Below are 27,244 nucleotides of genomic sequence, written 5' to 3'. Positions count from 1 at the left end.
GCACCGCAGACTTACTGCAACAAAGTGGTACTAATATAGAAAAAATGCAGCGCTTAGATTATACGTGTGATAATATCAATATAATCTTACACCAGTGAAAAGGAATATAATAATGAATATATAATCAACTTCAATAGTAACTCCTCATGAAACAAATTTACACCGTTTGATAATTGTATGTTGTTAGAACAACGCTATATCAAATATACTAAATAGACAAATATATACATATATCCACCAAAGTGAACGTGTTAAAGTCCATAGATAACAAAAATATCAAATTAGTGACGAAGTGCAGTATCTTGAAAGATTATAGTGACTTCTGTGAGTGATTTGCAGAAATCCACCACCACTTGAAGGGAGGCTTACCAGATGTTATGGACCCAATTAGGTGTATACCTAATTAGAGATGGCCTTGCGGTTCGCCCAGCGGGCGGTTCGTGATTTGCCAAACCGGCAGACTTCTGGCACTGTTCGCGGCAGACATATTCGTTTACATTGTGAAGAACTTTGACCCATATCACATCCATCATGGGGTACAGGGCAGCCAATTGAGACATTTCAGCACATGGACATACCCCCTACATTTTAAGTAGACCTGATCTGGCGGCCATTGTACATTCTGTCTTTTGTCAGTGTAGGGAAAGGACGCTGTGTGAAGCAGGGACAGTCAGTCTGTAATCACTAGCTATTACTATTAGGTCCACAAAAGTCCTTTTAAGGACTGGTATAGGTGTACAGTATATAGGGTTGTAATAAACTTATATACACTTATAATATACTTTCTTTCAAATATAGAAAGCATATTATAGTGCCCTGCAATGCTGACTGATTCTGCAGCTGTCTTTTCTCAGTGTAGGGACAGTTTGGTGTTTGGAGCAGGGACAGTCTGTAATTCACTAGCTACTAGCTAGTATATAGGGTTGTAATACACTTATAATATACTTTCTTTCAAATATAGAAAGCATATTATAGTGCACTGCAGTGCTGAAGTGACCGATTCTGCAGCTGTCGTTTCTCAGTGTAGGGACAGTTTGGTGTTTGGAGCAGGGACAGTCTGTCTGTAATCACTAGCTAATTAGCTATTACTATTAGGTCCACAAATGTCCTTTTAAGGACTGGTATAGGTGTACAGTATATAGAGTTGTAATACACTTATAATATACTTTCAAATATAGAAAGCATATTATAGTGCACTGCAGTGCTGAAGTGACAGATTCTGCAGCTGTCGTTTCTCAGTGTAGGGACAGTTTAGTGTTTGGAGCAGGGACAGTCTGTCTGTAATCACTAGCTAATTAGCTATTACTATTAGGTCCACAAACGTCCTTTTAAGGACTGGTATAGGTGTACAGTATATAGAGTTGTAATACACTTATAATATACTTTCTTTCAAATATAGAAAACATATTATAGTGCACTGCAGTGCTGACCGATTCTGCAGCTGTCTTTTCTCAGTGTAGGGATAGAGTTTGCTGTTTGGAGCAGGGACAGTCTGTAATTCACTAGCTAGCTACTATTAGGTCCACAAACGTCCTTTTAAGGACTGGTATAGGTGTACTATTTGGTGTGCAGTATATAGGGGTGTAATACACGTATAAAATACTTTCAAATATAGAAAGCATAGTATAGTGCATTTCCACTGTGCAGCATTGTGACTGATGAGCGGTTCTGCAGCTATGCTACAAAGAGTGACAAACGCAATTATAAAAAAGTATTATAACTGGTGTGATAGACCAGTGCCCCCCCCCAAAACAACAGATTGAAGCGGGGTGTTATATACCTTCTTCCACATATACTGCACTTCTCTAAAGACTTTTGTCACAGGGTCATTTAAAAAATGACAGGCAGAGGAAGAGGCAGGCCCTTCCGCAGGGGTGGTAGGGGTAGGGCAGGAGCAACAGGCTTGAGCCAAAGTGGGAAATTGCAGAAGGTGCGTTCGATTACGTCAAAGGATGCACCAGACTTGGTTGAGTGGCTCACTCAGCCTTACTCTTCTGCACCCTCCTCATCCTCTTGATCTACACCCTCTTCACTCTCTGCTGTGTGCCCCCCCAAAGACACTACCACCAACAACACCACCACCATATACCCTCCGCTTGAGTCACAGGAATTATTTTCCGATCCATCACAAGACATTTCTGATGCGCAGCCACTCTTGGCATTGGATCAGGAAGAGGAGGTAGCAACAACCGCCACTCAGCAGTCTGACGACAGTACCCAGATCAGCCCAAGGAGGTTGGTCCCCGCTGTTGCTGCCTACTCTGAGATCTCTAATGATAGTGGTGGGGAAGGTGACAATGATGATGACATGTCTAGGGATGTCACGTGGGTGCCCACAAGAGAGAAAGAGGAGGGGAGTTCAGAAGGAGATATGGACCAGCAGATAGGGAGGAGAAGTAGGCGGAACTTACATTGCACAGGAGGGACAAAGCAGACTGCTAATGTATCAGGAGCAAGGCATCAACCATGTACGGTCACATCTGGCGCTCCCAGGACGCCGACACATGGCTCCGCAGTGTGGGCTTTTTTTAATATGTCCGCTGCTGACAATAGTGTTGCCATCCGCAGCCTTTGCAGTCAACGCATAAGTCGCAGTAAGCCCAAAACTCACCTAGGGACGACCGCCTTAAGAAGGCATATGAGCTGCCATCACCGATCCCAGTGGGAGCAACGGAACCCACAAAGCCACACTCCAGACTCTCACCGTCCAGCCTCTTCTACTTCTCCTTCTCCTCTCCTCAGAATTGTTCTCCACTCCACCTTCCATCATGCTTTTCTGGGAAAAGGCAGGCTTCCGTGGGCCAAATGTTCGAGCGCAAAAAAATGATGACGCCGGATAACCCTCTTGCCCAACGGTTGACGGCTGGCTTGTCAGAACTGATAGCCCATCAACTACTGCCATATAAACTGGTGGACTCGGAGGCCTTTCGAAAATTTGTGGCCATTGGAACACCACAATGGAAGGTCCCAGGAAGGAAGTATTTCTCACAGAAGGGCATCCCAGAGCTATATGGCCATGTTCAGCGGCAAGTGAATGTATCTCTGGCACACAGTGTCGATGCCAAGATACATCAGACACGTGGTCTAGCAAACACGGACAGGGAAGGTATATAACTTTTACTGCCCACTGGGTGAACCTTCTGACGGCCGTCAAGCATGTAACCCTTGGCACCCGTGTAGATTTGGTTTTACCACCACGGATTGCATGCAGGCCTGCCTCTTCTTCTCCTCCTCCTACTTCATCCTCCCTCTCCTCCTCGGCTTACTCCTCCTTTTCCGCTGCTAGCGTCTCTTCCACTGCATCACCCAAGATCCCCAGAACCTGTTCGACATGCCAGGTGATATGTTGCCATGCTGTGTTGCGTCTGTTGTGCCTGGAAGCCAAGAGCCACACTGGCCCTGCACTCCTTTCAGCTTTGCATTCACAGGCAGATCAGTGGTTAACACCACTCAATTTGACAGTTGGTAAAGTAGTGTGTGACAATGGTGCCAATCTGCTTAGCGCATTGAAACAGGGCAAAATTACACATGTGCCATGCATGGCACACGTCTTAAACTTGGTCGTGCAGCGATTCATTGTCAAATAGAAGATCTTACATGGCCATGGCTCGCCTTGCTGAAATTCAGCGGCGACACAATCTGCCGGTCAGACGTCTCATTTGTGATTGATCGAGGCGATGGAACTCAACCTTCTATAAGCTTAATAGGCTGCTCCAGCAGAAACGTGCACTTAATGACTACCTGTACGAACTCTGCGGCAGAACAGGTTCTGGGGAACTTGGTTTTTTTTCACCGCGCCAGTGGCTGCTCATGCGTGACGCATGCAGACTTCTGCGGCCGTTTGATGAGATCACCAAACTGGTCAGTCGCTGCCATGGCGCCATCAGTGACATCGTACCTTATGCCTTCTTTATGTAGCATGCATTGTCTTGTGTCATTGATCAAGCCGTGGAGGAGCAGGAGCAGGAAGATGAGGAAGTCGCAATGCTGGATGAATTCCCAGGGGGGGCTACTCTGAGACAAGTCAACAATAGGAGTCTGAAGAGGAGTCAGAGGAGGATGGTGCCGGGGCGGATGAGGAGGAGCAAGAAGAGCATGCTTTAAACCTTTCTGGGATCCCTGTTGTTGTCTGTGGATGGAGGGAGGAGAACGAGGAGGACGACATTATCCTGGATGATAAAAAAACAACACAAGATGCTAGCGCTTTAAAAGATACTGGTGTGTCCTTTTCAGTTCAGTCTGTATTGTTCATTAAAATAAATTCAAAACAGTTTTTATCAAAGCAAGATTTTTTTTTTAAAGTTATCTGAGAAAACAGTACCGTATATACTCGAGTATAGGCCGACCCGAATATAAGCCGAGGCCCCCAATTTACCCCAAAAAAACTGGAAAACGTATTGACTCGTGTATAAGCCGAGGGTGAGACATGCCTGTCCACCCCTGTGTGTCCGTCCATCCTTGTGTGTCCATCCATCCCTGTGTGTGTGTCCGTCCATCCCTGTGTGTCCGTCCATCCCTGTGTGTGTGTCCATCCATCCATCCCTGTGTGTGTGTCCATCCATCCCTGTGTGTGTGTGTCCATCCATCCCTGTGTGTGTCCATCCATCCCTGTGTGTGTGTCCGTGCAGCCTTGTGTGTCCAGCCTACCTGTGTCCCGAGCCTCCGTCCCGTGCCTCCTCCGTCCCGTGCCTCCTCCGTCCTGTGCCTCCTCCGTCCCGTGCCTCCTCCGTCCCGTGCCGAGCTGAGCCTCCGTCCTTCCCGGATCGCCGCTATTCATCGGCGCCTCTTCGGCCATTCCTCTGTTCAAAAGCCGCGCCTCCGTCTGTGATAGGCGGAACACTCAATTTCCCAGCAGTCTGTGTTCCGCCTATCACGGACATCCTCTCATCCTCGTCCGTAGTACGAGGATGAGCGGATGTCCGTGATAGGCGGAACACTGACTGCTGGGAAATTGAGTGTTCCGCCTATCACAGACGGAGGCGCGGCTTTTGAATAGTAGAATGTCCGCCGTCTGTCTGCTCGACACGCTGATCGAGCAGGCAGACGGCGATGACTCGAGTATAAGCCGAGGGGGGCACTTTCAGCCTCAAAAAAGAGGCTGAAAATCTCGGCTTATACTCGAGTATATACGGTACTTGGAATTTGATGAAAATCCAGAAAGGTTGTTTGCTGTCCTTAGAGGATAGGGGATGTATGTGCACAATCACCTGCGGCAGCTGCTTCTTTAGAGTGAAGTCATCTCATGAATAGGATACCAATAAAAGAATATATAGAAGAGCGCCAAATCAGTAAAAAGTGCATTTATTTTATACAATCAATAAAAGTCTCACTTACATCCATAATTATTATTGTCCTCCGTTTGATATCAAATCACTGTTCCCTTTCGCTGGTGCTGTTATTGGATGAATCCTCCTCCACAGCACGCTAGGGGAAGCTCCGCTGTGTTCCGTGATGTACAGAGACACAGACTGGCTCGTAGACAGTGTGTGACATCAGCCGGGGGGAACCCTAGAGCACAACGCGTTTCTGAGCTTGCGCAAGCCTCGTTTGGGCATTTCCCTTCCTTCTTCCTTTATACATATACCTTTTTATACACATATCTTTTAAACATAATTTAATCGCATCACCTCTATCAATCTTGACACGAGTTTTCCCATACAATTGTCATATATTGATCTTGTATCTCCACCATCAACATCATTGTCACATTTATCTGTAACTGAGCTCATAATTATATGCTATTACCATGAAGTTATTTCTTCATTTATAATACCTCCAACCAGTCAAGATTGATTAGTAGTAGTAGTAATGGTGGTACCATTTGACTATCAAACGGAGGACAATAATAATTATGGATGTAAGTGAGACTTTTATTGATTGTATAAAATAAATGCACTTTTTACTGATTTGGCGCTCTTCTATATATTCTTTTATTGTTATCCTGGATGATGAGCAGGAGCCAGGTCACCACACCGCTTCCAGTTTAGTGCAAATGGGGGCCTTCATGCTCCAGTGTTTTAACAGGGACCCCCCTATAAAAAGCATAAAGGTCAAGGACCAGTACTGGGTGGCAACGTACTTAGACCCCCGGTACAAACATAAAATGGCGGAAATGTTACCACCATCACAGAGGGCTGTCAGAATGAAGCACGTACAGGCCTTGCTTAGAGAAATGCTGCATTCTGCTTTTGCGTGTGCTGGCAGAAGAATTCTCACTCTCAGAGAGAGAGTTGCAGGTACCAATCCAACAGCACCTGCAAGAACAGGGCGGTTTGATGTGTTGGTCACTTCTGATATGAGATCATTCTTTCAGCCAACGCCATCGACAGGTGTCATCCGGATCCAGCATCAGGGAACGCCTAGATCGACAGTTGTCCGACTACATTGAGTTAACGGCCGATGTGGACGCTCCGAGAAGTGATGAACCCCTGGACTACTGGGTGGGCAGGCTTGACCTCTGGCCAGAGCTTGCACAATTTGCAGTTTAACTGTTGGCTTGCCCCTCGTCCAGTGTCCTGTCCGAAAGGACGTTCAGAGCAGCAGGGGGGATCGTGACCGATAAGCGTACTCGCCTAGCTCACGACAGTGTTGACTACCTCACATTTATAAAAATGAATGAAGCATGGATCTCTGAGGAATTCAACACATGTGACCAGTAGGCCATGTATATGCATAACTCTATAAACGATTTATATAATCTAGTGCACAGACCCTTTTTCTACCTTTGGCTCACTTCCTTGTACAAAAAAATCACACCGTACTATATGCCCGTACCCTCCTGTCTGAAGAGGTTGAGTGGTGTCATATTTTTGGGTCCCACAGCGAGTTGCCGGTATCAGTGCTGGTGTCAGTGCTCTCTATCTCAGTGCTGGTGTGGTGTCAGTGCTCTCTATCACGGTGCTGGTGTAGTGTCAGTGCTCTCTATCTTGGTGCTGGTGTCAGTGCTCTCTATCACGGTGCTGGTGTGGTGTCAGTGCTCTCTATCACGGTGCTGGTGTGGTGTCAGTGCTCTCTATCACGGTGCTGGTGTCAGTGCTCTCTATCTTGGTGCTAGTGTCAGTGCTCTCTATCTCGGTGCTGGTGTCAGTGCTCTCTATCTTGGTGCTGGTGTCAGTGCTCTCTATCTTGGTGCTGGTGTGGTGCCAGTGCTCTCTATCACGGTGCTGGAGTGGTGTCAGGGCTCTCGATCACGGTGCTGGTGTGGTGTCAGGGCTCTCTATCACGGTGCTGGTGTCAGTGCTCTCTCTCTATCTTGGTGCTGGTGTCAGTGCTCTCTCTCTTTATCTCGATGCTAGTGTGGTCTCAGTGCTCTCTCACAGTGCTGGTGTCAGTGCTGTCTATCTCGGTGCTGGTTTCATTGCTCTCTTTCACGGTGCTGGTGTCAGTGCTCAGTCTCTATTGCGGTGCTGGTTTCAGACAGTGAGGGAGATAGCAGCAGAGAAGCCAATCAGCAGGCAGTGCCAGCACCATGGCTGAGGATCAGCACTGGACTGGTACCTTCGAACCACCGTAGTGGAGCCCTGCATAGTTGGGAGTAAGGGCTGGGCAGAGGGAGGGGCTCAAGCACAGGTTGGCACACTGGGACACTGGCACAGGACTGCACTGCCCTGACTGTGGCACTGATCATCTCCTGCACCCCCTTCATAGCCTGGCCTGACCTTGCCTCTCCTCCATGGCCTTCATGCGCTCCTGAATTGTCAAAATTTCACAGATAAAAAAAGAATGCTTGTCGTTGTTGATCCCAGATTCACTTAATACTTGGTGGGACTATGTGTGCACAGCTAGTAAGCATTTTGTGGCTGAAAATATGACCTGGATGTTTTTAAGGTTCGCCTGCCATTAAAGTGAATGGGGTCCGCCGCGAACCTTGCGGTTCATGAACATTTGGGCAAGTTTGCATATCGCGTTCGCAAAACGTCCCATCGGAAGTTTGTCCATCACTAGTGGTACATTGGGGACATAAAATCTGGTGTCATTTTGTATAAAATAGGAAAACTGAAATATATTCTTATGCTTTATTTATATAGATTTTTTTATCCTTGGTAAAAATTCAGCAGTAAAAAGTACTTCATGTAAAACTTTTTAGCTGTAAAACCTTACATTTTAACAATAATGTGCCTCAATTGAAGTTCTAGTATTTGTACAGTGCCTGAGAAAAGTATTCATACCCCTTGAAATTTTCCACATTTTGTCATGTTACACCCCATGTTCGAGCTCATCATACAGCCAGAGCTACAATGGACTGATTTAGATCAAAGCATATTCATGTGTTAGAATGGCCATCTTCAATCACGGCGCCTGACGACCCGAAAAATAGAAGAAAAAAAGCTCTGCCTTGATGGGAGACGTCGCGCTGACTGCTGTCTCTTGGCTGTGACAGCCCGTGACATCAGAGGGGTGCGGTCACCAGTTTACGTCAATGGGAGCCCCACCCTTGCCAATATAACACCTGTCACAGCCAAGAGACAGCAGTCGGCGGGATGCCTCCCATCAAGGCGGAGCTTTTTTTTATTTTCTATTTTTCGGGTCTGTGATTGAAGATGGATGGACATCGCGGGACACTTTTTTTTTTTTTAATAAAGGAATTGTCAAAAACTCTCACCTGTCTTTTTGACTTTTTTGACACTTTTTTTTGGGCGGATGGGTAGCTGTACAATGTATCCCTACCCATTCCCCCTGGGGTGGGAGGTGGCGGGATCTGGATTCCAGATTCTGATAATCCCCCTGCCTGCAGACCCCCACAACCATAACCCAAAACCAAGGTGCTTTAGGGAGGACCCCAAAGCACCCTCCCCATGGCAAGCGGCTTGGTATGGTTCAGGAGGGGGGGGGGGCGCTCACGCATTCACACCCTTTCCTGGCCTGCCATGGCTGCTTGCTCGGATAAGGATCTTGTATGGATTTGGGGGGGCCCACGCCATTTTTTAAAAAAATTTGGGCACGTGGTTCCCCTTAAAATCATACCAGACCTTAAGGGCCTAGTATGGATTTTAGGGGGGACCCCCACTCCTTTTTTTTATTTTGGCACAGGGGTTCCCCTTAACCACTTCAATACACTGTGTTATATATACTGTACTAACTGAATATAGAGTCTACACTGAATATCAGAAATGCAGAGTATATATATATATATATATATATATATATATATATATATATATATATATATATATATATATATATATATATATATATATATATAAATCTCTAGCTCAATCTGTCTCTGTCCACAGTCACACACTATACTCGGCAGCTATGTAAGCAGCCCTATATAGTGTGGGGCATGGACTTAGTCCTCCTGAGCCATGATTGGCTAAATGCACCCTGCCTTTGGCCAATTATGACTCTTGCAGCAGAGCTTGCTTGACAGGCCAAAGCATGCAGGTCGGGTGCATGCTTTGGGCAATCATCAGACATCAATTATGGGGCATTCACTCTAATTTGCTGCAAAAGCCCCATAATATTCGCTGTTTGGCGAATGGGCAAACACACCATGTTCATCCCTACTAAACATACAGCCAGAGCTACAATTGAATGATTTAGATCAAAGCATATTCATGTGTTAGCATGGCCCAGTCAAAGTCCAGACCTAAATCCAATTGAGAATCTGTGGCAAGACTTGAAAATTGCTGTTCGCAGACACTCCCCATCCAATCTGACAGAGCTATTTACAAAGAAGAATAGGCAAAAATGTAACTCTCTAGATATGCAAAGCTGGTAGAGACATCCCCAAAAAGATTTGCAGCTGTAATTGCAGTGAAAGGTGGTTCTACAAAGTATTGACTCGGAGGGGCTGAGTACAAATGCAGGCCAAACTTTTCAGATATTTATTTTTAATACATTTTGAAAAACATTTCTCATTTTCCTTCAACTTCGAAATTATGTGCCACTTTGTTGGTCTATTGCATAAAATCCCAATAAAATACATTTACGTTTTTAGTTGTAACATGACAAAATGTGAAAGATTTCAAGGGTTAGGCACTTTATTAGAGCTACAAAGAAAATCATAAAATATATGAACATCGTTAATGTGGGAAAGACATATGAAGAGCCTTTTTTTTTATTGCAGGAATCATGCAGCAAATGCTATTCCGCTTTGGTGTAGTCATCACTCTTAACTATACTGACACTGAACTTCTGATACTGGGATCACGAAAGGAGATGGGAGCCTGGGACCCTCAGTTTGCTGTTCCAATGAAGCCTACTCAATGTCCTCTGTCCACAATTGAACCATCTCTATGGGTGGGAGAGGTGTCCCTGGACGAGCCATATACTGAAAACTTCTGGTTCAAGTTTATAAAGAAAGAAGCTGGTGTCCTGATTTGGGAAGGTAAAATTATAACCTTGTTCCTGATATTTTGTCTGGAGATTTTTTATGTTTTTATAAATTCAGTGATGTTTAAGTATCTTTTTCAAGATGAATAGTTAAAATGACAAAAAAATATACAATAAAATATATACTGTATATGCAGGGCTGGCTCAAGACATTGCGGTGCCCGGGTGCAAGAATAAAATGCTGAACTGATGGTAAAAACTCATTTGAGGCAACTTTTTATGTTAAAACTTAACTCATAAAAGTGGGCTGTCAAGTCCTTAAACATAGCTCCTGACTGTTGTGGGCTCACCGGAAAGCACTGCACTTGAGGAAGCATACCTCCCAACTTTTTGAGATGGGAATGAAGGACACCTATTAGGCAAAGTATGTAGGCATAAGACACACCCACTGCCATTAAAGGAGAATTATACAAAGCAATGATTAGTTCAACCTACAAGTGCTTTTTTTACCATTACTATTCCTTTATACTGGCTTTTGACATTTACAAATGCAGCAATTTAGAAATTGGATGAAAGGTTTAGCACTTGGAAACACCTTTTTGAAAGATAAATAGTGCATTTTATATACAACTATATAGATCAGACCAAAATGAGGGACATATGAGGAGGAAAATGGGCAAGAGGGACTTTGTTCCAAATCAGCGACAGTTGGGAGCTATGAGAAAGGTTTGATAAAAGATCAATAGTCAGCATGGATTCACACAAGACCAACATTCTCAAACAAATCTGATTTCTTTTTTATGAGAGAGCATGCAAAAACTTAGACAAAGGAGTGGTTGTAGATATAGTATAATTGGACTTTGGAAAAGCATTTGACAAAGTTCCCCTCACATGGCTAATGTGTAAGTTAAAGTCTTTAGGCTTAGGGAAAATTCAGTCTGTAAATGGAGAGAAAACTGTGTTAAAGACCAAATTAGGAGATTAGTGATTAAAGTGATTTTAAGGCAATCCTGGGTAAATTTTATAAAAAACAAAACAAAAAAACAAATATGTTCTACTTACCTGCTCTGTGTAATGGTTTTGCACAGAGCAGCCACAATCCTTTTCCTTTCTTGAGTCCCCCCGTTGGCGTTCCTGGCTCCCCCCACCTCCAAGGTGCCATTTAACACATAGTGTGACTCGGCCCCGCCCCCCTGCCCCCTCCTTTCTTGTTGTGATTGACAGCAGGCAGCAGTTAGAGTTGTGAATAAGACCAGAGATTCCAGGGAATTTCCCATCACCTTCTGGTGGGTTCAGGAAGGATTCCTCAACCTCATTAACTACTGTGTGTAACTATGACTGGCTTATTAGAGAGGTGCATCCCATAATGCAGCAGCTGCCCAGTGTAAAAGCAGCATCTGGGTAATTGTGGAGCTCTGAAATGTGGCAGTTGTGCATTTTTTAAAGCAGTAGAAGATTGTATCCGCAGCAAAAGGGGGCAGTTGAGAGGGCATGGATGATAATGAAATAGAAGCAGATGAATCTAGGACAGTATAGGTTATATCACTAGTGAGTGCCCCACAGAGAGCTGCGTCTATTGACAAAGACAGCGGTACTCAGCCCCGCGCCCCCGTGGCACTGGATTTGATTGAATGCAGCGGGAGCCAATGGCTCTCGCTGCTATCAATCTATACATTGAGGATGCAGACAGCAGCTGGAGCAGTGGCTCATGCACATCACTGGAATGGATGGGCTCAGATAAGAAAAAGGAGGGGCTCTGGGGGCAGCTGCAGCAAAGAAGGTTTTTCACCTTAATGCATTAAGGTGAAAAACCTCAGTTAGACTTACCGGTACCGGTATTTCTACAAGTCTTTCAGGACAGCACCTGGAGAGGGCGCAGCTCCACCCACTTCCCAGGAAACACTACAATCATTTATTTAAAGCCTGGACACTTCCACCATCGAGCACCTCCAGCCATGCTGCAGTTATATAAGCAGAACATAGCAATAACACCATATTAACATTCATAAACAAGGGAGGGTCATCGGTGCTGTCCTAAAGACTCGTAAAAAAAAAAAAAGTTACCGGTAAGTTTAACTAAGGTTTTCTCACTTCGTCTTTTAGGATAGCACCTGGAGATGATAAGCGAGTACTTAGCTCCAGCTCATTCCGCCCAGGACATTGCTACAGCCTGAGTTGAATGGGCCACTACCTCTGCGAGATATTGTACCTCCGCAGCCCTATAGGCTTTGTGAATAGCCACCCAAAGCCACCTTCCCATCATGGTTTTAGAAGCTCCATAACCCTTACATGCCCCCGAAAACAAAACAAACAGAGAATTGGACTTTGTAAACTCTCTTGTTACCACCAAGTGTAAAACGCATCTCTTTACGTCCAGACTATAAAATTCTCTCTTTAGGGCATGTTGGAAATGGACAGAATGTTGAAAGAACTATTTCTTGAGATCTGTAAAAGACTGACGTGACCTTCGGAAAAACCTAAAGTCTAAACTACGTGGCATGTTCACCAATGGCAGGAGCCTGGCAGACAAGATGGGCAAACTAGAGATACTGTTGTACGAGGAGGATTTGGATTTAGTGGGAATTTCAGATGCCTAGTTCAACAGCTCTCATAATTGGTTGGCAACCATTCAAGGGTATACCCTTTATCACAAGGATAGAGAGGGTAAAAAAGGGGGAGGGGTATGCCTATATATCAAGAATAATGTACAAGTGAATGTGAGAGATGACATCACTAAGGGAGCTAGGGATGAGGTGGAATCCTTATGGGTAGAGGTCCAAAGGGATGAAGCTAAGGGTAAAATAATACTGGGAGTATGCTATAGACCCCTTTACCCGAGGGTGGAAGGGGAGACAGATCTCTTATCGCAAATTGGATTACCAGCAAGGATGAGAAGTGTTATCGTAACAGGGGATTTTAATTATCCAGACATAGTCTGGGTGGAGGGAACCACGTATTCATCTAAGGCTCACCAGTTCTTAAATGTCTTGCAGGACAATTTTATGGGTCAGATGGTAGATGCACCAACTAGAATTAAAGCGTTACTGCATCTACTGATTAGCAACAATACAGACCTGATCTTGGATGTGGAAATACGGGGAAATTTAGGTAACAGCGATCACAGGTCAATTGACTTCAGTATAAATGACACAAATAGGAAACATAAGAGAATACAAAGACACAATTTCAAAAGAGCCAACTTCCCTAAACTACAAACCTTGCTAGAAGACATAAATTGGGATAAAATCTTAGGAACAAAGAACAATGGAGGAGAGATGGGTTTGCTTTAAGAGCACATTAAATAAGGACATTAGCCAATGCATTCAATTGGGTAATACATTTAAAAGAGCGAACAAACGTCCTGGATGACTTAACTCCAATGTAAAAATGCATATAAAAGCAAAGGAGAAGGCCTTCAAAAAATACAAGGTTGAGGGATCATCCTCAGCATTCAAACTTTTTAAAGAATGCAACAAGAAATGTAAGGGTGCAATAAGGCCGGCTAAGATAGAACATGAAAGACACATAGTGGAGGAGAGCAAAAAAAAATCCCAAGAAATTCTTTAACTATGTAAAAAGTAAAAAAGGGAGGACAGACAATATTGGCCCCATAAAGAATGAGGAAGGACATTTGGTTACAAAAGATGGGGAAATGGCGAAGGTATTGAATTTATTCTTCTCCTCAGTTTTCACGAGGGAATCGGGGGGGCTTCAGTAACCAAAAGTGTTTAGCTTCATGCCACATCACAGGAAGCACCTCCATGGTTAACAGAGGACAGAATTCAAGTTAGACTTGGGAAACGTAACATTAATAAATCACCGAGACCAGATGCCTTGCACCCGAGAGTACTTAGGGAACTCAGTCAAGTAATTGCCAGACCATTGTTCTTAATGTTTAATAACAGTTTACTGACTGGAATGGTACCAGCTGATTGGAGAAAAGCCAATGTAGCACCAATATTTAAAAAGAGCCCAAAATACATCCCTGGGAATTACAGACCAGTTAGCCTAACATCAATAGTATGTAAACACTTGGAGGGGATGATAAGGGACAATATACGATTATAATATACGAATATAAGATTTTAGTAATGAGAACGGTATCATTAGCAGTCATCAGCATGGATTCATGAAGAATCGTTCTTGCCAAACAAATCTATTAAGCTTCTATGAGGAGGTGAGTTGCCCTCTAGATAAAGGAAGGCCCGTAAACGTGGTGTATCTGGATTTTGCAAAAGCATTTGACACAGTTCCCCATAAACATTTACTGTACAAAATAATGTCCGTTGGCATGGACTATAGGGTGAGTACATGGATTGAAAACTGGCTTCAAGGGAGAGTTCAGAGGGTGGTGATAAATGGGGAGTACTCGGAATGGTCAGGGGTAGGTAGTGGGGTCCCCCAGGGTTCTGTGCTGGGACCAATCCTGTTTATTTTGTTCATAAAGGACCTGGAGGATGGGGTAAACAGTTCAATCTCTGTATTTGCGGATGATAGTAAGCAGGGCAATAACTTCTCCGCATGATCTGGAAACCTTGCAAAAAGATCTGAACAAATTAATGGGGCGGGCAACTACATGGCAAAAGAGGTCCAATGTAGAAAAAATTAAAATAATGCATTTTTGGTGGCAAAAATATGAATGCAATCTATACATTGTAGGGATAACCTCTGGGGGAATCTAGGATGAAAAAGGATGTAAATGGCAGACAGTTCCTCTGGCTCCATCTCTCTCAGGGTTCCGGGGGGACGTCCGGCAGCCTTTTCATTTGAAATTTTTATGGTCCTTTCATCATTGCGAGGACCGGAAATGTGCCCGCCGAGGCCGACCCCCCCCCTGCGCTCCAACAGCGGGAACCAGAAGCCGATGCATGCTGCCAGAAGTCCCATCCAGCAGTGATATTACACACCACTTGGGACCCGGAAGAGAACACAGGATCAAATCCAGAGATATCGCACTGCCTAGTGCAGCCCCGTACCCCACTCGTGTCCCCACCGGGTCTATCGGCACGGGACCCTCTGCTGGCCTCTGCCCTCGCCAGGCTCAAAGAAGGGAAAGGCACCGGAACACCTCCACCTGTCAGGGGCAGTGTTGGTCTGGCCAGCAGACAAGCAGAAAAACACCAGGTATGCCCCAACCCTTCTCCACCTGGAAAGAGCGCAGCACACCCCTGGTCCCCTGCAGCATCCATCATGGCTGGAGGAAACACTACAACTGAGGCCATGGTGGAAGTGTCCAGGCTTTAAAGAAATGACTGCAGTGTTACCTGGAAAGTAGGTGAAGCTGCGCTCTCTCCAGATGCTGTCCTGAAAGGCGAGGTGAGAAAACCATGAGACTTTACAATCCTTTTAAAGCACATACATGGCAACCACTGAGGGGTAAGGCCTATATGCTGATCACTGAGGGATTAACACACATACCCTGGGCTGATCACTAAGTCTTAAGGCATTTATACTGGATATTTCCACTGAGCAGTAAACGCCTGCTTGTTGGACAGACCTTTTGTTCTCAGTCAGGTAGTAGTGGCCTAATGCGCTTTGTGATACATTGATGTGCTTCATGATGTGTGTTTGCATCCATCCTAATACATGTGTTGACCCATAAGAATTCAGCAAAAAAATAATCAAAGAAAAATGTATAAGTATGAATCTAGCGTAAGCGATGAATAGCGGAGAATCAGTAAAAGACTGAGGTACCTTTTTGAATCACAAGGTCAGATCATTGTAACATGCTGAGGATTGCATAGTGACATATGTTGGAAGTAGAGACAACATTATTTCCTGATACAATTGTACAACTGTGGCCTTGGAAGAGTTCTTACGCATAAAATAGGCACTGCAAATATAGTAATAAATTGACATACTTCAATACACTGACAAGTCAGTGGTCACAGCTCAGTTATATAATATATATATTATATATGTAAAATAGGATAAAAGCTGTAGTAGTTTTTTGTTTATATACTTTAACCTTTTCACAATCCTAGATTCTCATTACAAGTGTAAGTGTCTGCTAACTTGACTATAAGGCCGCGTACACACGGGCGGACTGTTCGCCCAACTTTGTCCGCTGAACAGTGTTTGGGCGGACAGTCCGCTCGTGTGTGGGCTTTCAGCGGACAGTTTCAGCGGACAGTTGGACGGACAAGGTTTTTCGGAATTTCCGAAAAACTGTCCGCTGAAACCTTGTTTCAGCGAACAGCCCGCTCGTGTGTAGGCTTGTTCGTCAAACAAAGTTGCGCGCATGCTCAGAAAGGATTTTCACGCCGAAAGCTATAATGCAGTGTATAGGACGTCGTATTTTTCGTCCCGTCGTACGTGCCGTTCACGTCATCGCGCACGGTTTCAGCAAACTGTTCGTTCGTCGTGTGTGGCCATGTCCGTCCATGCTAATTTTGAGCGGACTGTTTGCCGAAACTGTTGGACGGACAAAGTTGGGCGAACAGTCCGCCCGTGTGTACGCGGCCTTACTCTGATTTGCTGGCCTTAAATTTTGTTTTTAAAATAATTGTGGATTTTAAAGTATGTTAATTAATTTTATATTGCTCTGAAGTTTTCATTATTAAATTGACAAATGGCAAAAAAAATATATATATTTACACTTTACCAGCCTATATCTGTTTTTTTTTTTTTTTTAAAGAATCTGCATGTTACTGTAATAGTAATAGCCTGTCCACCGCTTCTCTCAAAGTTCCCCTCTTATGCAAAGCACAATGATAGTTCAGCCAGCTGGTACCAACTTGTTTGCAAAATCCTGTGTTTGGCTGTCTTAAGGCCTGTACACATGATACGAAACTTGGATGTAAAAATGTGTATGACAAGCTGTCTTCCGATTTTCAGATCGTTAGTATGGTGCTTTTGACTGCCGATTTCACTTTTTTGTGCAGACTATAAAATTTTTGGTGGATGTGAACTCAACGTTCAATTTTCGTTTCATTAGTACTGTTTTCTTACAAAAGAAATTGTAAGAGTAAGACTACGCATGCTCAGAAACTAAAGAATACATACAAAACTATTCAACACATTACGCCACTTCTGACGTTGTACTCTGTCGTACAAATTTTTTTGTATTGTGTGTGACCTCTTCACTTTCGACATGAGACTAGCATGCCACAAAAAACAGATGCTTGGTCATTCGAAAAGCAAAGCATGCGTACAAGGCTTAAGTGATTACTTACTAAGTGATCTATATTATATTAGTAGATGAATGATGTTGCTGATTTGCATTTAGGGCCATCTGACGAGTGAGTTTAGGGATGTGGTTTTCAGTTCAGGGAGGGTGTACAAATCACCCCCAATGTTCTAGGGTTGGTGGTATCTGCCACTAAGTTTATGATTGTTTATTTCCAAATAAAAATTGTCTACAAAAGTCAGATCCAAAGGGTTGCACAATAAGAGCATTTTCATGCATGAAGTCAGGCAGTCCATTTAAAATAAATAGGATATAATGCACCTCAACACCAACAAATGTTGGTTCTTCTAAAAAATTTTTGCAATGTACATCAATGTACACTGAAAAGAAAGTTGAAGTGATTATTGTTATCAGTGCCCACAATAATAACTCCCATCATTGGTGTCGGTGACCTCAATAATTACCCCCAGTGAATTTTAAGCCCCCTACTGGTGGGCCAGTGTTCTTGCAGTAACATTTACAACTTCCCCCCAATGATGCGAAATTGAACCCCCAAAGGTCAGTGCAGTGAAATGTAATGCCCCTTTCTAGTGTTGGTTCATTGAGGCAGCAAAATATAAACCCCCTCAGTGTCAATGGAGTGTGGCAGTGCAGTTTCACCCCCCCCCTTCCAGTGTCAGTGCGGTGTGGCAATGAAATGTTACCCACTTTACATGTTCTCCAGCACAACTCTTCTCAGTCTACAGAAGCAGACTGGGACTTGTACTGTGGGCAGAGATAAGTCCTTCTACAGTAAAGTTTATTTCAGTGTTGGGTACTGGAATACATAGAACATTTCAGCAACTGGTACCCCACTGCCACTTTGCAAAGTTGCACCCAACAAGTATAGACCCAGGACACAGCAGGCGGCATGTTGGGCACCACTGGACTAGAGTATGAATAACCCTGTGCCCTAAATTGCATGCAAACCAAAACCTACAGTATGTTCAGTGTGTATGCCATTATGTTCCACTGTATTCCGTTTCCTTAAGTGGAATGTCCTTTCTAAAAAATGTCACGTTTAGCCCAACGCAGGTGATCAGACACTATAGCTAACTGCTGTGTGCTTCACCTATAGCAGCCCCCTTTCCCTTAAGGAAAGCAAGCCTACCGGCACTCTGTTGCCCCCAGAACTTATACACAATGCTATAGTGCCTGGCCACCACACCAGGGCAGATGCAAACTGAACAAACAACCAGACTACTTGCAGTTAGCAGACTGCTAGCATGGTTCAATGACATTCCAGGTAAAAGTCAGGCTGAATTCAGGGAATAGTCCAATAATCTGGTCCGAAGTCAAACACAGGAAATCCAAACTAGTAAAGCAGGACAGACAGGGAGCTTGATCAGCAACAACACAGGTATCATTCGCTATCACAAGCAAAGGACAGAGCATTTGGCTTATAACAGATGACTGACCACATCAATCACCCAGCAGGTGGACACAGACAGGGAGAATGCAACAGTAAAAACCCAGATGCTGGGTGCAGAAGCATTTAAGTGATCCTGACAAAAAGTATTTACTTGGAGATCCTGCTAGTAGCAGCACTTTCTTTTTCAGGAAGATAACACTAAACCATGCCATAGACGGTTTGAATCTCAGCTGATTCAGCAGGGACCAGCCGAGAGTCGAACCATGTATGGACAGGCTAATTGTGGCCAAGTTGATAGATCTAAAATGTCAGATTTTTCATGAGATTATTGACAGTGGCTACAATAGCCACTATGTGGGCATTTTGTTTCTTGCAACCTGTGGTTGCAGGAAAGAAAATTGCACCATCTATGGCTGGCTTTAGCCACGGCCTTAGCAATCTTGTGTTTGAAAAAATAGCTGATCGGCTGCAAGAATATACACCATCAGCTGTGGTGGCAGCTCTGTTGAACTTGATAACTTTCCTTATATAACCTGCATATACTGTATGTGGGCTACCATGCCACGCTGTGTTTTATCTCCAGTCTGGCATTGAGTATAGTTGATTCTTACTCTGACCTCATTAGCAATTTAAATATATTGGTAGAGACAATCTAATTAGATTAGTTTTTTTAGCCAAAACTGACAGAAGCAGGGTAATAAGCAAATGCAAGTCTACTTTTCCCACATGATAGTTATGCTATTTAAATATAAAATTATATTTACTTTGTAAAGGGTTTTTTCAAACTACACAAACTTTGCTACGTTTTTCCTCCCCAAAAGTTTGGTGTTGTGGGTATTCCCATTCGCCCTATATAGACTTTTGCTTTCATGTTTAAAAATTCTGCACTGTTCGCCTCTGTGTTTATGATTCCTAGTCTCAAGCCATTGAACAAAATCACTTCTAGACCATCTGTTCTGTGCTTTGGGTCCCCTGAGCTTGTAAATATGATTAACTTTAAAAGACAGCTTGTAAAATGGGCCCAATTGGTCTGTTTTACTAATTTAACTGCTAACAAGTTCCTTTGAAGTGGGGTACCTGTGGACACTTCACAGGTGTTTTGGGATACAAGCAACCTTTTTATGCACTCTCCTCTCTGCAGTAATCAAAGCCTAAATCAAATGGATCAACAGTTTCTAGAAAGAGTTCAGGTATTTGGGGCAGTGTGTTATTTCAATAGTCTGTTTTGCATTTATTTCAAAATGTAAATTAGAAAAAATAAATAAATAAATACATAAAGATCTTGTTCCACAACACAAAGGTGATGTTGCAATGTCCAGTCCCGATTTCCCGTTTTCAAACCATATACGGTAAGCTAGTAGCTGGAGAAGGTAAGGATTATTACAGCGTACACAATCTCTGGGCTAGCCCTTTATCAATATTCCAACCTTTTCAGTTATATGATCAATGTGTGTCCAGCTGCATGTGCCCAGGCAACAGGTTTGTAAGTTAAACTTTTAGCAGTGTATGTTGAAAATGGCAAACAGTTTCTAGAGTCAGTCTTTTAGCATTTTATCTTGAAATCCTTATATGCTGTTTTCAATAAAATATTTTAGCGGTGTATAATAGCATCCATAAAATATTATATCTCCTTTTTGCTTTGCTTTTACTCATGTGTCCTTCTTCTTAGGTAAATTACAGGGTGCGGTGTTCTCTATGCCCAGCATCCAGGAACTTGACCCTTTCGTTGGAGAGCTTCCCCTGGGCTCCTCACTCCCCTGCATAACGTCCACAGCGTGCGTATTGGGGAGACACCTATCCTTCTTCAGGGTACTTCCAAAAGCGAGCCCTTTTTACCCCACACTAGTGCTTTTTGCCGGCTTCTCCCGCAGCTCGCAGGTCTCCCCTCGAGCGGCGTATGGCATGTGACGTCCCTCTACTCTCAGGTGCACTCGGGATGGCTCGGGTATCTCGGGTCAGCTCGGAGCAGCTTCGGAAATCCTTGTATGGCCCCAGTGATTCCTACAACTAAATTGAGTGTACTTGTCTCTCGCACTACCATGCAGGGAACGGAGGGAGGGTTCTTCGGCTTTCGCAGCATGTCTTCTCAGAGGGGAGATGGAGGGAGACAGCGCAGCGTCCTCTCACTCCTCACCACAACACATAACACCTCTCGCATCCGGTCACGCCTTATTTTTCCCCCTCTGATCCTCCCCTGTCCTCCATCTTTCTGTCACCTGAGCACTTTGTTGACCGTGAGGTGGTCTGGGGGATAGGAGATAGAAAAAGGAAGAAAAGATAAGCGGAAATGGGACCGATATAAACAGATTCTGGTACGCACCTACTTTATGTCAATTATGCCATCACAGCGCACTATTAAAATAAGCCAGGCTGCTGCTGCTAAACTTAAAGAATTCTCACATGGTCAGACCCCCCAAAGTCCCAACATGCTGGTATGTTATCTAAACCACAGGCTGGGATTAGCTTCCCTAGGAAGAGCCTGGGTCAGGCTCAGGTAACATCTGTAATAGGGGTAAACCTCCCCACAGGAAATGTAATAGCCGAGGGAATGGAAGAAGAACAGGGGCGCTCAAAATAACCATCTAATGAAGTAAGCATGGGAGAACCAGAACCATCATTAAAAGACATATTGCATGCAATTAACTCCTGTAAGTCTTCTATAAATGAAATGTCCTCCCAACTTAAAACTATACGGTAAGAACTGTCGTTAGTGAGACATGACATGCAGAAAGTACGGGAAAGGACCTCGACCTTGGAGGGAAGGGTTAGCCTACTGGAGGATGACCTAAACCCTATGAAATGGGAGATGGACACTATAAAGGAGCAATTTTTTAACTATTGGATAAAACTGGATGAAATGGAAAACAGGATTCGTTGGAAGAATATACGAATAGGGGGATTTCCGGAGCGCAGTGAGGGAGTGGACCTCACCACATTTGTAGAAAAATGGCTTAAAGAGCTGTTTGGAGATCAGTCTTTCTGACCCTTCTTTGTATTGGAGAGGGCCCGTAGGGTCCCCCCCAGGCCACCCCAACCAGGTGCTCCCCCTAGATCCCTCCTGATAAAACTACTTTACTATACGGACAAAGTTACTATCCTTAATAAAGCTAGGGAAATGGGGAATGTTGTGTATAACGGAAACCAGGTCTCCATGTAACCTAATTTCTCACCGGATTTGCAGAAGAAAAGGGCTAAGTTTGGAGAGGTTAAACGCAAATTGCAACATTTGAAAGTGAATTATGCTCTGTTATACCCGGCAAGACTATGATTAAATGCAATGGGAGAGACAACATTTTTGGACACTCCAGAGAGGGTTGAGGAGTGGATAGTTTTCTATAAGAATAGACTGTAGAATTTGTTTTTGTATTTTTGAAAATTAAGAATAACATGACCGAGGCTTATGACTTGGCCTAATCCTGTAGGACAATGTGAATGCATTTTTTTTTCCCAGGTCCTAGTTTATATCTCACAAATATACACAAGGCTAAAAATGTATGGGCGGTGGGGAGGGGGAGGTAAGTGGGAGGGAACTAGGACTGCACCACCCCTTATTGTTAAGGGAGATGGCAAAAAGTTTTTTCACATATGTGTGTTGTTGTATGTACTGTTTGTTTTGTGGAAGGTTCTGGTACGATAAGAGGTTAGGTGGGAGAGGGAGGGTGGGGGGGGGGGGGACAAAGAAGCAAGATAGGATAAAGCAGTTTATAAGTGATAAGAACATTGGAATAGGTAACGGTCATATTAGGGCGCCCCTAAATAGGCCCAGCGGGTGAATAAGAATGGTGTTTGAGTTGTATAAATGTTGTGTTTGGTACACTAGAATGTTTGAAATAATGCATAGATTTGAGATTAAGGAATGAGAAGATATCAATCTATCACAAAAATGGCACATGATCACAAAAGATATGGAATTTAGGGTTCACAGTAAATATATTTTTGGCATCCAGAAAAATGCACTTTAAAAAACATACTTCATGTTCTTGGAATGTCTGAGGAATGAGAGATTTAGAGAAAAAGACAGCAGTTTTTCTTATAGCAAGGACATATGAAGTAGATATTTTATGCTTACAGGAAACACACCTTTCTAAGGCTTCTATCCACCAATTAAGATGGCGAGAGTTTAATACACAACATCACTCAGTTCATACCTCTTATTCTAGAGGGGTAAGCATTCTTATTAGAAATGGGGTGGCTATGTCCCCCATACAGTCGAAAATAGATGAGTTTGGACAATGTTTTCCTGTTTTGCAGAATTGAAAATAGATACTGCGTACTGGCAAACGTTTATCTCCCTCCTCCCTCTGATATCTCGATCCTATGCGGGCTTATCGATTTTACTTTGGACAAACCCAGAGTGTCGGTGATAGTAATGGGGGATTTTAACATGGTAACAGACCGCATTATGGATAGGTTTCCCCCTCTTGCCACAAATAGGCACCACAGCTAATACTCGGATAACTAAATTTTTGAAGAAAACTGGATTGAGGGATATTTGGAGAGCACGGAATCCGGAGAGTCGACAATATTCGTGCTTTTCTAAAATGCACTCTACACTCTCTAGGATTCATTTAATTCTGGTGAATGAAGAAATGATGCCCTTTATAAAAAATTTAAATGACAGGCCAAGGGGACTGTCGGACCACTCCCCGGTGACGTCGATATTACAGTTGGGGGAGTGTAGCCATCCCGGAGAGTGGAAGATAAGCCCCATTTGGATTGAACAGATGGGAGACGCAAATGAAATTATGCTCCCGTTACCAGAATTTATTAATCTGAAGCAGGGGACAGCCTCAGAGGCCATAGTATGGGATGCGATGAAAGCCTTTTTAAGGGGCCTACTGATTTTACAGATTTTAAAAATAAAAAAAAAGACCAAAGGACTGGGAGAGAGAGATGGGAGAGAAGGTAACAACAGCAGAAGAACAATATATTAACAACCCTACACAGGAAATACTTAGGAACTGGATAGAGAAGCAAAATAATTTCCGGTTAGTGACCCTCCGGAAGATAGAGAATAAACACCTCCTCCAAAGACAAGTAGCTTTTGGAGAAGGAGAAGCTGTGGGACGTATGTTGGCGCAATTGGTTAGGGCTAACTCTCCCACCTCGGTAGTGCCTACAATCACTACAGATAATTGAAGGGTGACCTCTCATACTCCAGAAATAGCTAATACATTTAAAGAATATTATGAGGATCTGTACAGATCCCATCAAGATGGGAAGAATGATGGAATGGAGAGCTTCTTCAGGAATCTGAATCTTCCCTCCTTCGCTGATATGGATAGAGCTGAGCTGGATCGCCCCATAACATTGGAAGAGCTTCAGCAGATCACTGAGGAGATGGCGAAACAGAAATCTCTGGGTCCAGGTGGCCTCCCATCTGAAATATATAGGCATTATGGGAAGGTATTGCTCCCCGAGCTATTGAAGGTATTGAATTCCTCAATGGCAAAGGGTGCTCTACCCCTATCAATGATGGATTCTACTATAATTACTATACTTAAAGAAGGTAAAGACTCACTTGATGTGGCCTCATATAGACCTATTGCATTACTGAATACAGATATAAAAATGTTATCAAAGGTCTTGGCTTAACAAAGTTATATATCGAAACTGGTCCACCCTGGGTTTTATACCCGGGAGAACAACTAGTATGAACATTAGGCACTTGTATATAAATTTACAGGCCCTAATGGACGGAGGGGGGGGGGGGGGGAGGCTATTCTCTTGTTGGACGCCGCCAAGGCCTTTGACTGCCTAGAATGGCTGTACCTTTGGAGGGCCATGGAAGCAGTCCAGCTTGGTCCAGGGTTCATCAGCTGGGTTAAAATGCTTTATGGAAATCCAACGTCTAAAGTAAAAGTAAACAACAAAACGTCTGAAAAATTTGGGCCTAGGGAGAGGGACGAGACAGGGGTGTCCCCTCTCACCCCTCCTTTTTGCCATCGCAGTTGAGCCCCTGACCACCATGCTCAGAGCTTCTGAGAGGGTGAGGGGATTTAGAAGAGGTGATCATGAGGAAAATCTTGCACTATATGCGGATGAAGTATTGTTGTTTTTGGGAGATATGCAGGAGTCACTGAGGGAAGCTATGAAGATCATTAATAACTTTGGCCAAATTTCTGGGTTAAAAATAAATTGGAATAAGTCCTGTTTGTTACCAGTAGATCAACTGAGTTACCCTCTACCCGAGGAAGTGGTCCAGTTCCCAGAAGTGAATAAATGTAAGTATTTAGGTATAAACATTTTGAAAAGATCCCTGGTGCTATACCTCAGACAATATCATTCCGGTACTGACTAAATTTATAGAGAAAAAAAAAATTGGAAAAATGTACCATTAACAATGGCTGCCCGCTGCAATTTAATTAAAATGATCTGGATGCCGCAACTTTTATATGTCCTACAAAACTCCCCAATATGGGTGTACAATAAGTGGTTTCAAAAGATAGGCTGTTTCGGGAGCTGATTTGGAAGGGCGGCTCTGCAAGAATTTGCTTGAGTACTCTACAACTTCAGAAACAGGAAGGAGGAGTAGCCCTCCCACATCTGTTCAGTTACTTCTTGGCATCGCAACTCCAGCATATTGGGGAGAGTAATGTACCAGATCGAGTATCAATAAGAAGGAGGCTTTTACAAAACACCCCACATGATTCAATAATAGAGGCCCTGGAGGCACGCTCTTTTCTCACAGGTCTTCCTACTTTGAACCTCATAATGAAAGTATGGGATACAGCAAAGACAATTTTTAAATATAGGGGCTTTTCAGAATTTACCCAATTGTGGGAGAACAAAGACATAGGAGAACAGTGGAAACTGGGGACAGTATGGGAATGGAAGTGATGTAGAATAAAATCCCTGTCCCAATTATACACGGAGGGATCCTTAAAGTCCTTTCAGGATCTAAGAGAGCGATTTGCCCTCCCGAATAAATCCTTCTTTAGATACCTACAAATAAGACATGCCCTGAAGGAAAAATTCAGGGGACAGACTTCAGAGTGGAACACAATTCCAATACTTCAAAAACTGATCAAGGCAGATACAGGGGTAGGTTCTAAACTATATTTACACATTAATAAGATGAGACTGGGGGAACTAGACCCCCCCCCCCCCTCGTGTATAGGAGAAAATGGGAAAAAGAACTGGGAGATATCACAAAAATACAGTGGAAAAGAATTTTGGAAATAGCCCCGTTGGTCTCTCTGTCTCCCTCACAGAGGATGCCACATCTGTTCCTTCTTTACAGGACATATTATATCCCTATAAAACTTTTTCAGTTTGGCCTTCGCGTAGACTCGAGATGTCCTAGGTGTGGGAACCTGAGAACCTAGAAGCAGACATGTTCCATATGTTTTGGAGATGTCCGAAACTTTTCCGTTACTGGACGGGGGTGACGGGAGTCATTGATCGAGCATTTGGTACTTCCACGGAGTTGGAAGCAAAATGATGCCTGCTGGGATTAGTGGAAGGAGATGGGAAGTTGGGGAAAAAAGCAGATAGCAGTCACAAGATGTTTATTTCAAGCAAGAAATTTGATTGCCCGGAGATGGCAGTCGGCACCCGCCCCCCCCCCCCCGTCCAGTGAGGTATGGTTAAACATTATGAATACGGTCTTAAAGAAAAGGTGGTCTATATAAAGCAAAGTGCGTTATGGAAGTATGAATCGATTTGGAAACCCTGGTGGGATGCAAGGGAGATTAATGTTTAACCACTTCAATACCGGGCACTTAAACACCTTCCTGCCCAGACCAATTTTGAGCTTTCAGCGCTGTCGCAATTTGAATGACAATTGCGCGGTCATGCTACACTATACCCAAATGAAATTTTTATCATTTTTTTCCCACAAATAGAGCTTTCTTTTGGTGGTATTTGATCACCTCTGCGGTTTTTATTTTTTGCTAAACAAATAAAAAAATACCGAAAATTTTGAAAAAAAATATGTTTTTTTTTGTTTCAGTTTCAAAACTTTGCAAATAAGTAAGTTTTCTCCTTCACTGATGGGCACTGATGGGGTTTCACTGATGGGCAATGATAAGGCGGCACTGATGGGCACCGATGAGGTGGCACCAATGAAGTGGCACTGATGAGGTGGCATTGATGGACACCGATATGTGGCACTGATAGGCGGCACTGATGGGTGGCACTGATGGGCGACAAGGATGGGCACTGATAGGTGGCACAAATTGGCACGGATTAGCATGGATGGGCATGGATAGGTGGCACAGGTGGGCATGGGTTAGGTGGCACAGGTGGGCATGGGTAGGTGGCACAGGCGGGCATGGGTAGGCGGCACAGGTGGGCATGGGTAGGCACTGATAGGCGGCACAGATGGGAACTGATAGGCGGCATCGTATTATATTATATTGTACTAATGGATGCCAATCAGTGCCAATCAATAATGCATGCCAATCAGTGATGCCCATTGTGGGCAC

The 27,244-nt window shown here is 43.8% G+C and overlaps 1 protein-coding gene across 1 annotated transcript in view; it reads left to right on the top strand.

Annotated features, from left to right (window-relative positions):
- Positions 1-27,244, top strand: part of EPM2A (EPM2A glucan phosphatase, laforin) — a 197,669-nt gene that overhangs the window by 5,703 nt on the left and 164,722 nt on the right. Inside the window, exon 2 of the mRNA XM_077486416.1 lies at positions 10,070-10,330. Within this exon, the coding sequence (XP_077342542.1) occupies positions 10,075-10,330 (256 nt within the window). The 5' untranslated portion in view covers positions 10,070-10,074. The remainder of the gene's footprint in view (positions 1-10,069; positions 10,331-27,244) is intronic.

The sequence above is a fragment of the Lithobates pipiens genome, unplaced genomic scaffold (genome assembly GCF_037356315.1).
Source record: "Lithobates pipiens isolate NorthernLeopardFrog02 unplaced genomic scaffold, aLitPip1_a1.2 Scaffold_18, whole genome shotgun sequence".
Lineage (NCBI taxonomy): Eukaryota > Metazoa > Chordata > Amphibia > Anura > Ranidae > Lithobates > Lithobates pipiens.
Note: the sequence above shows the minus strand (reverse complement) of the source record. Positions and strands in the feature narration are given on the sequence as shown.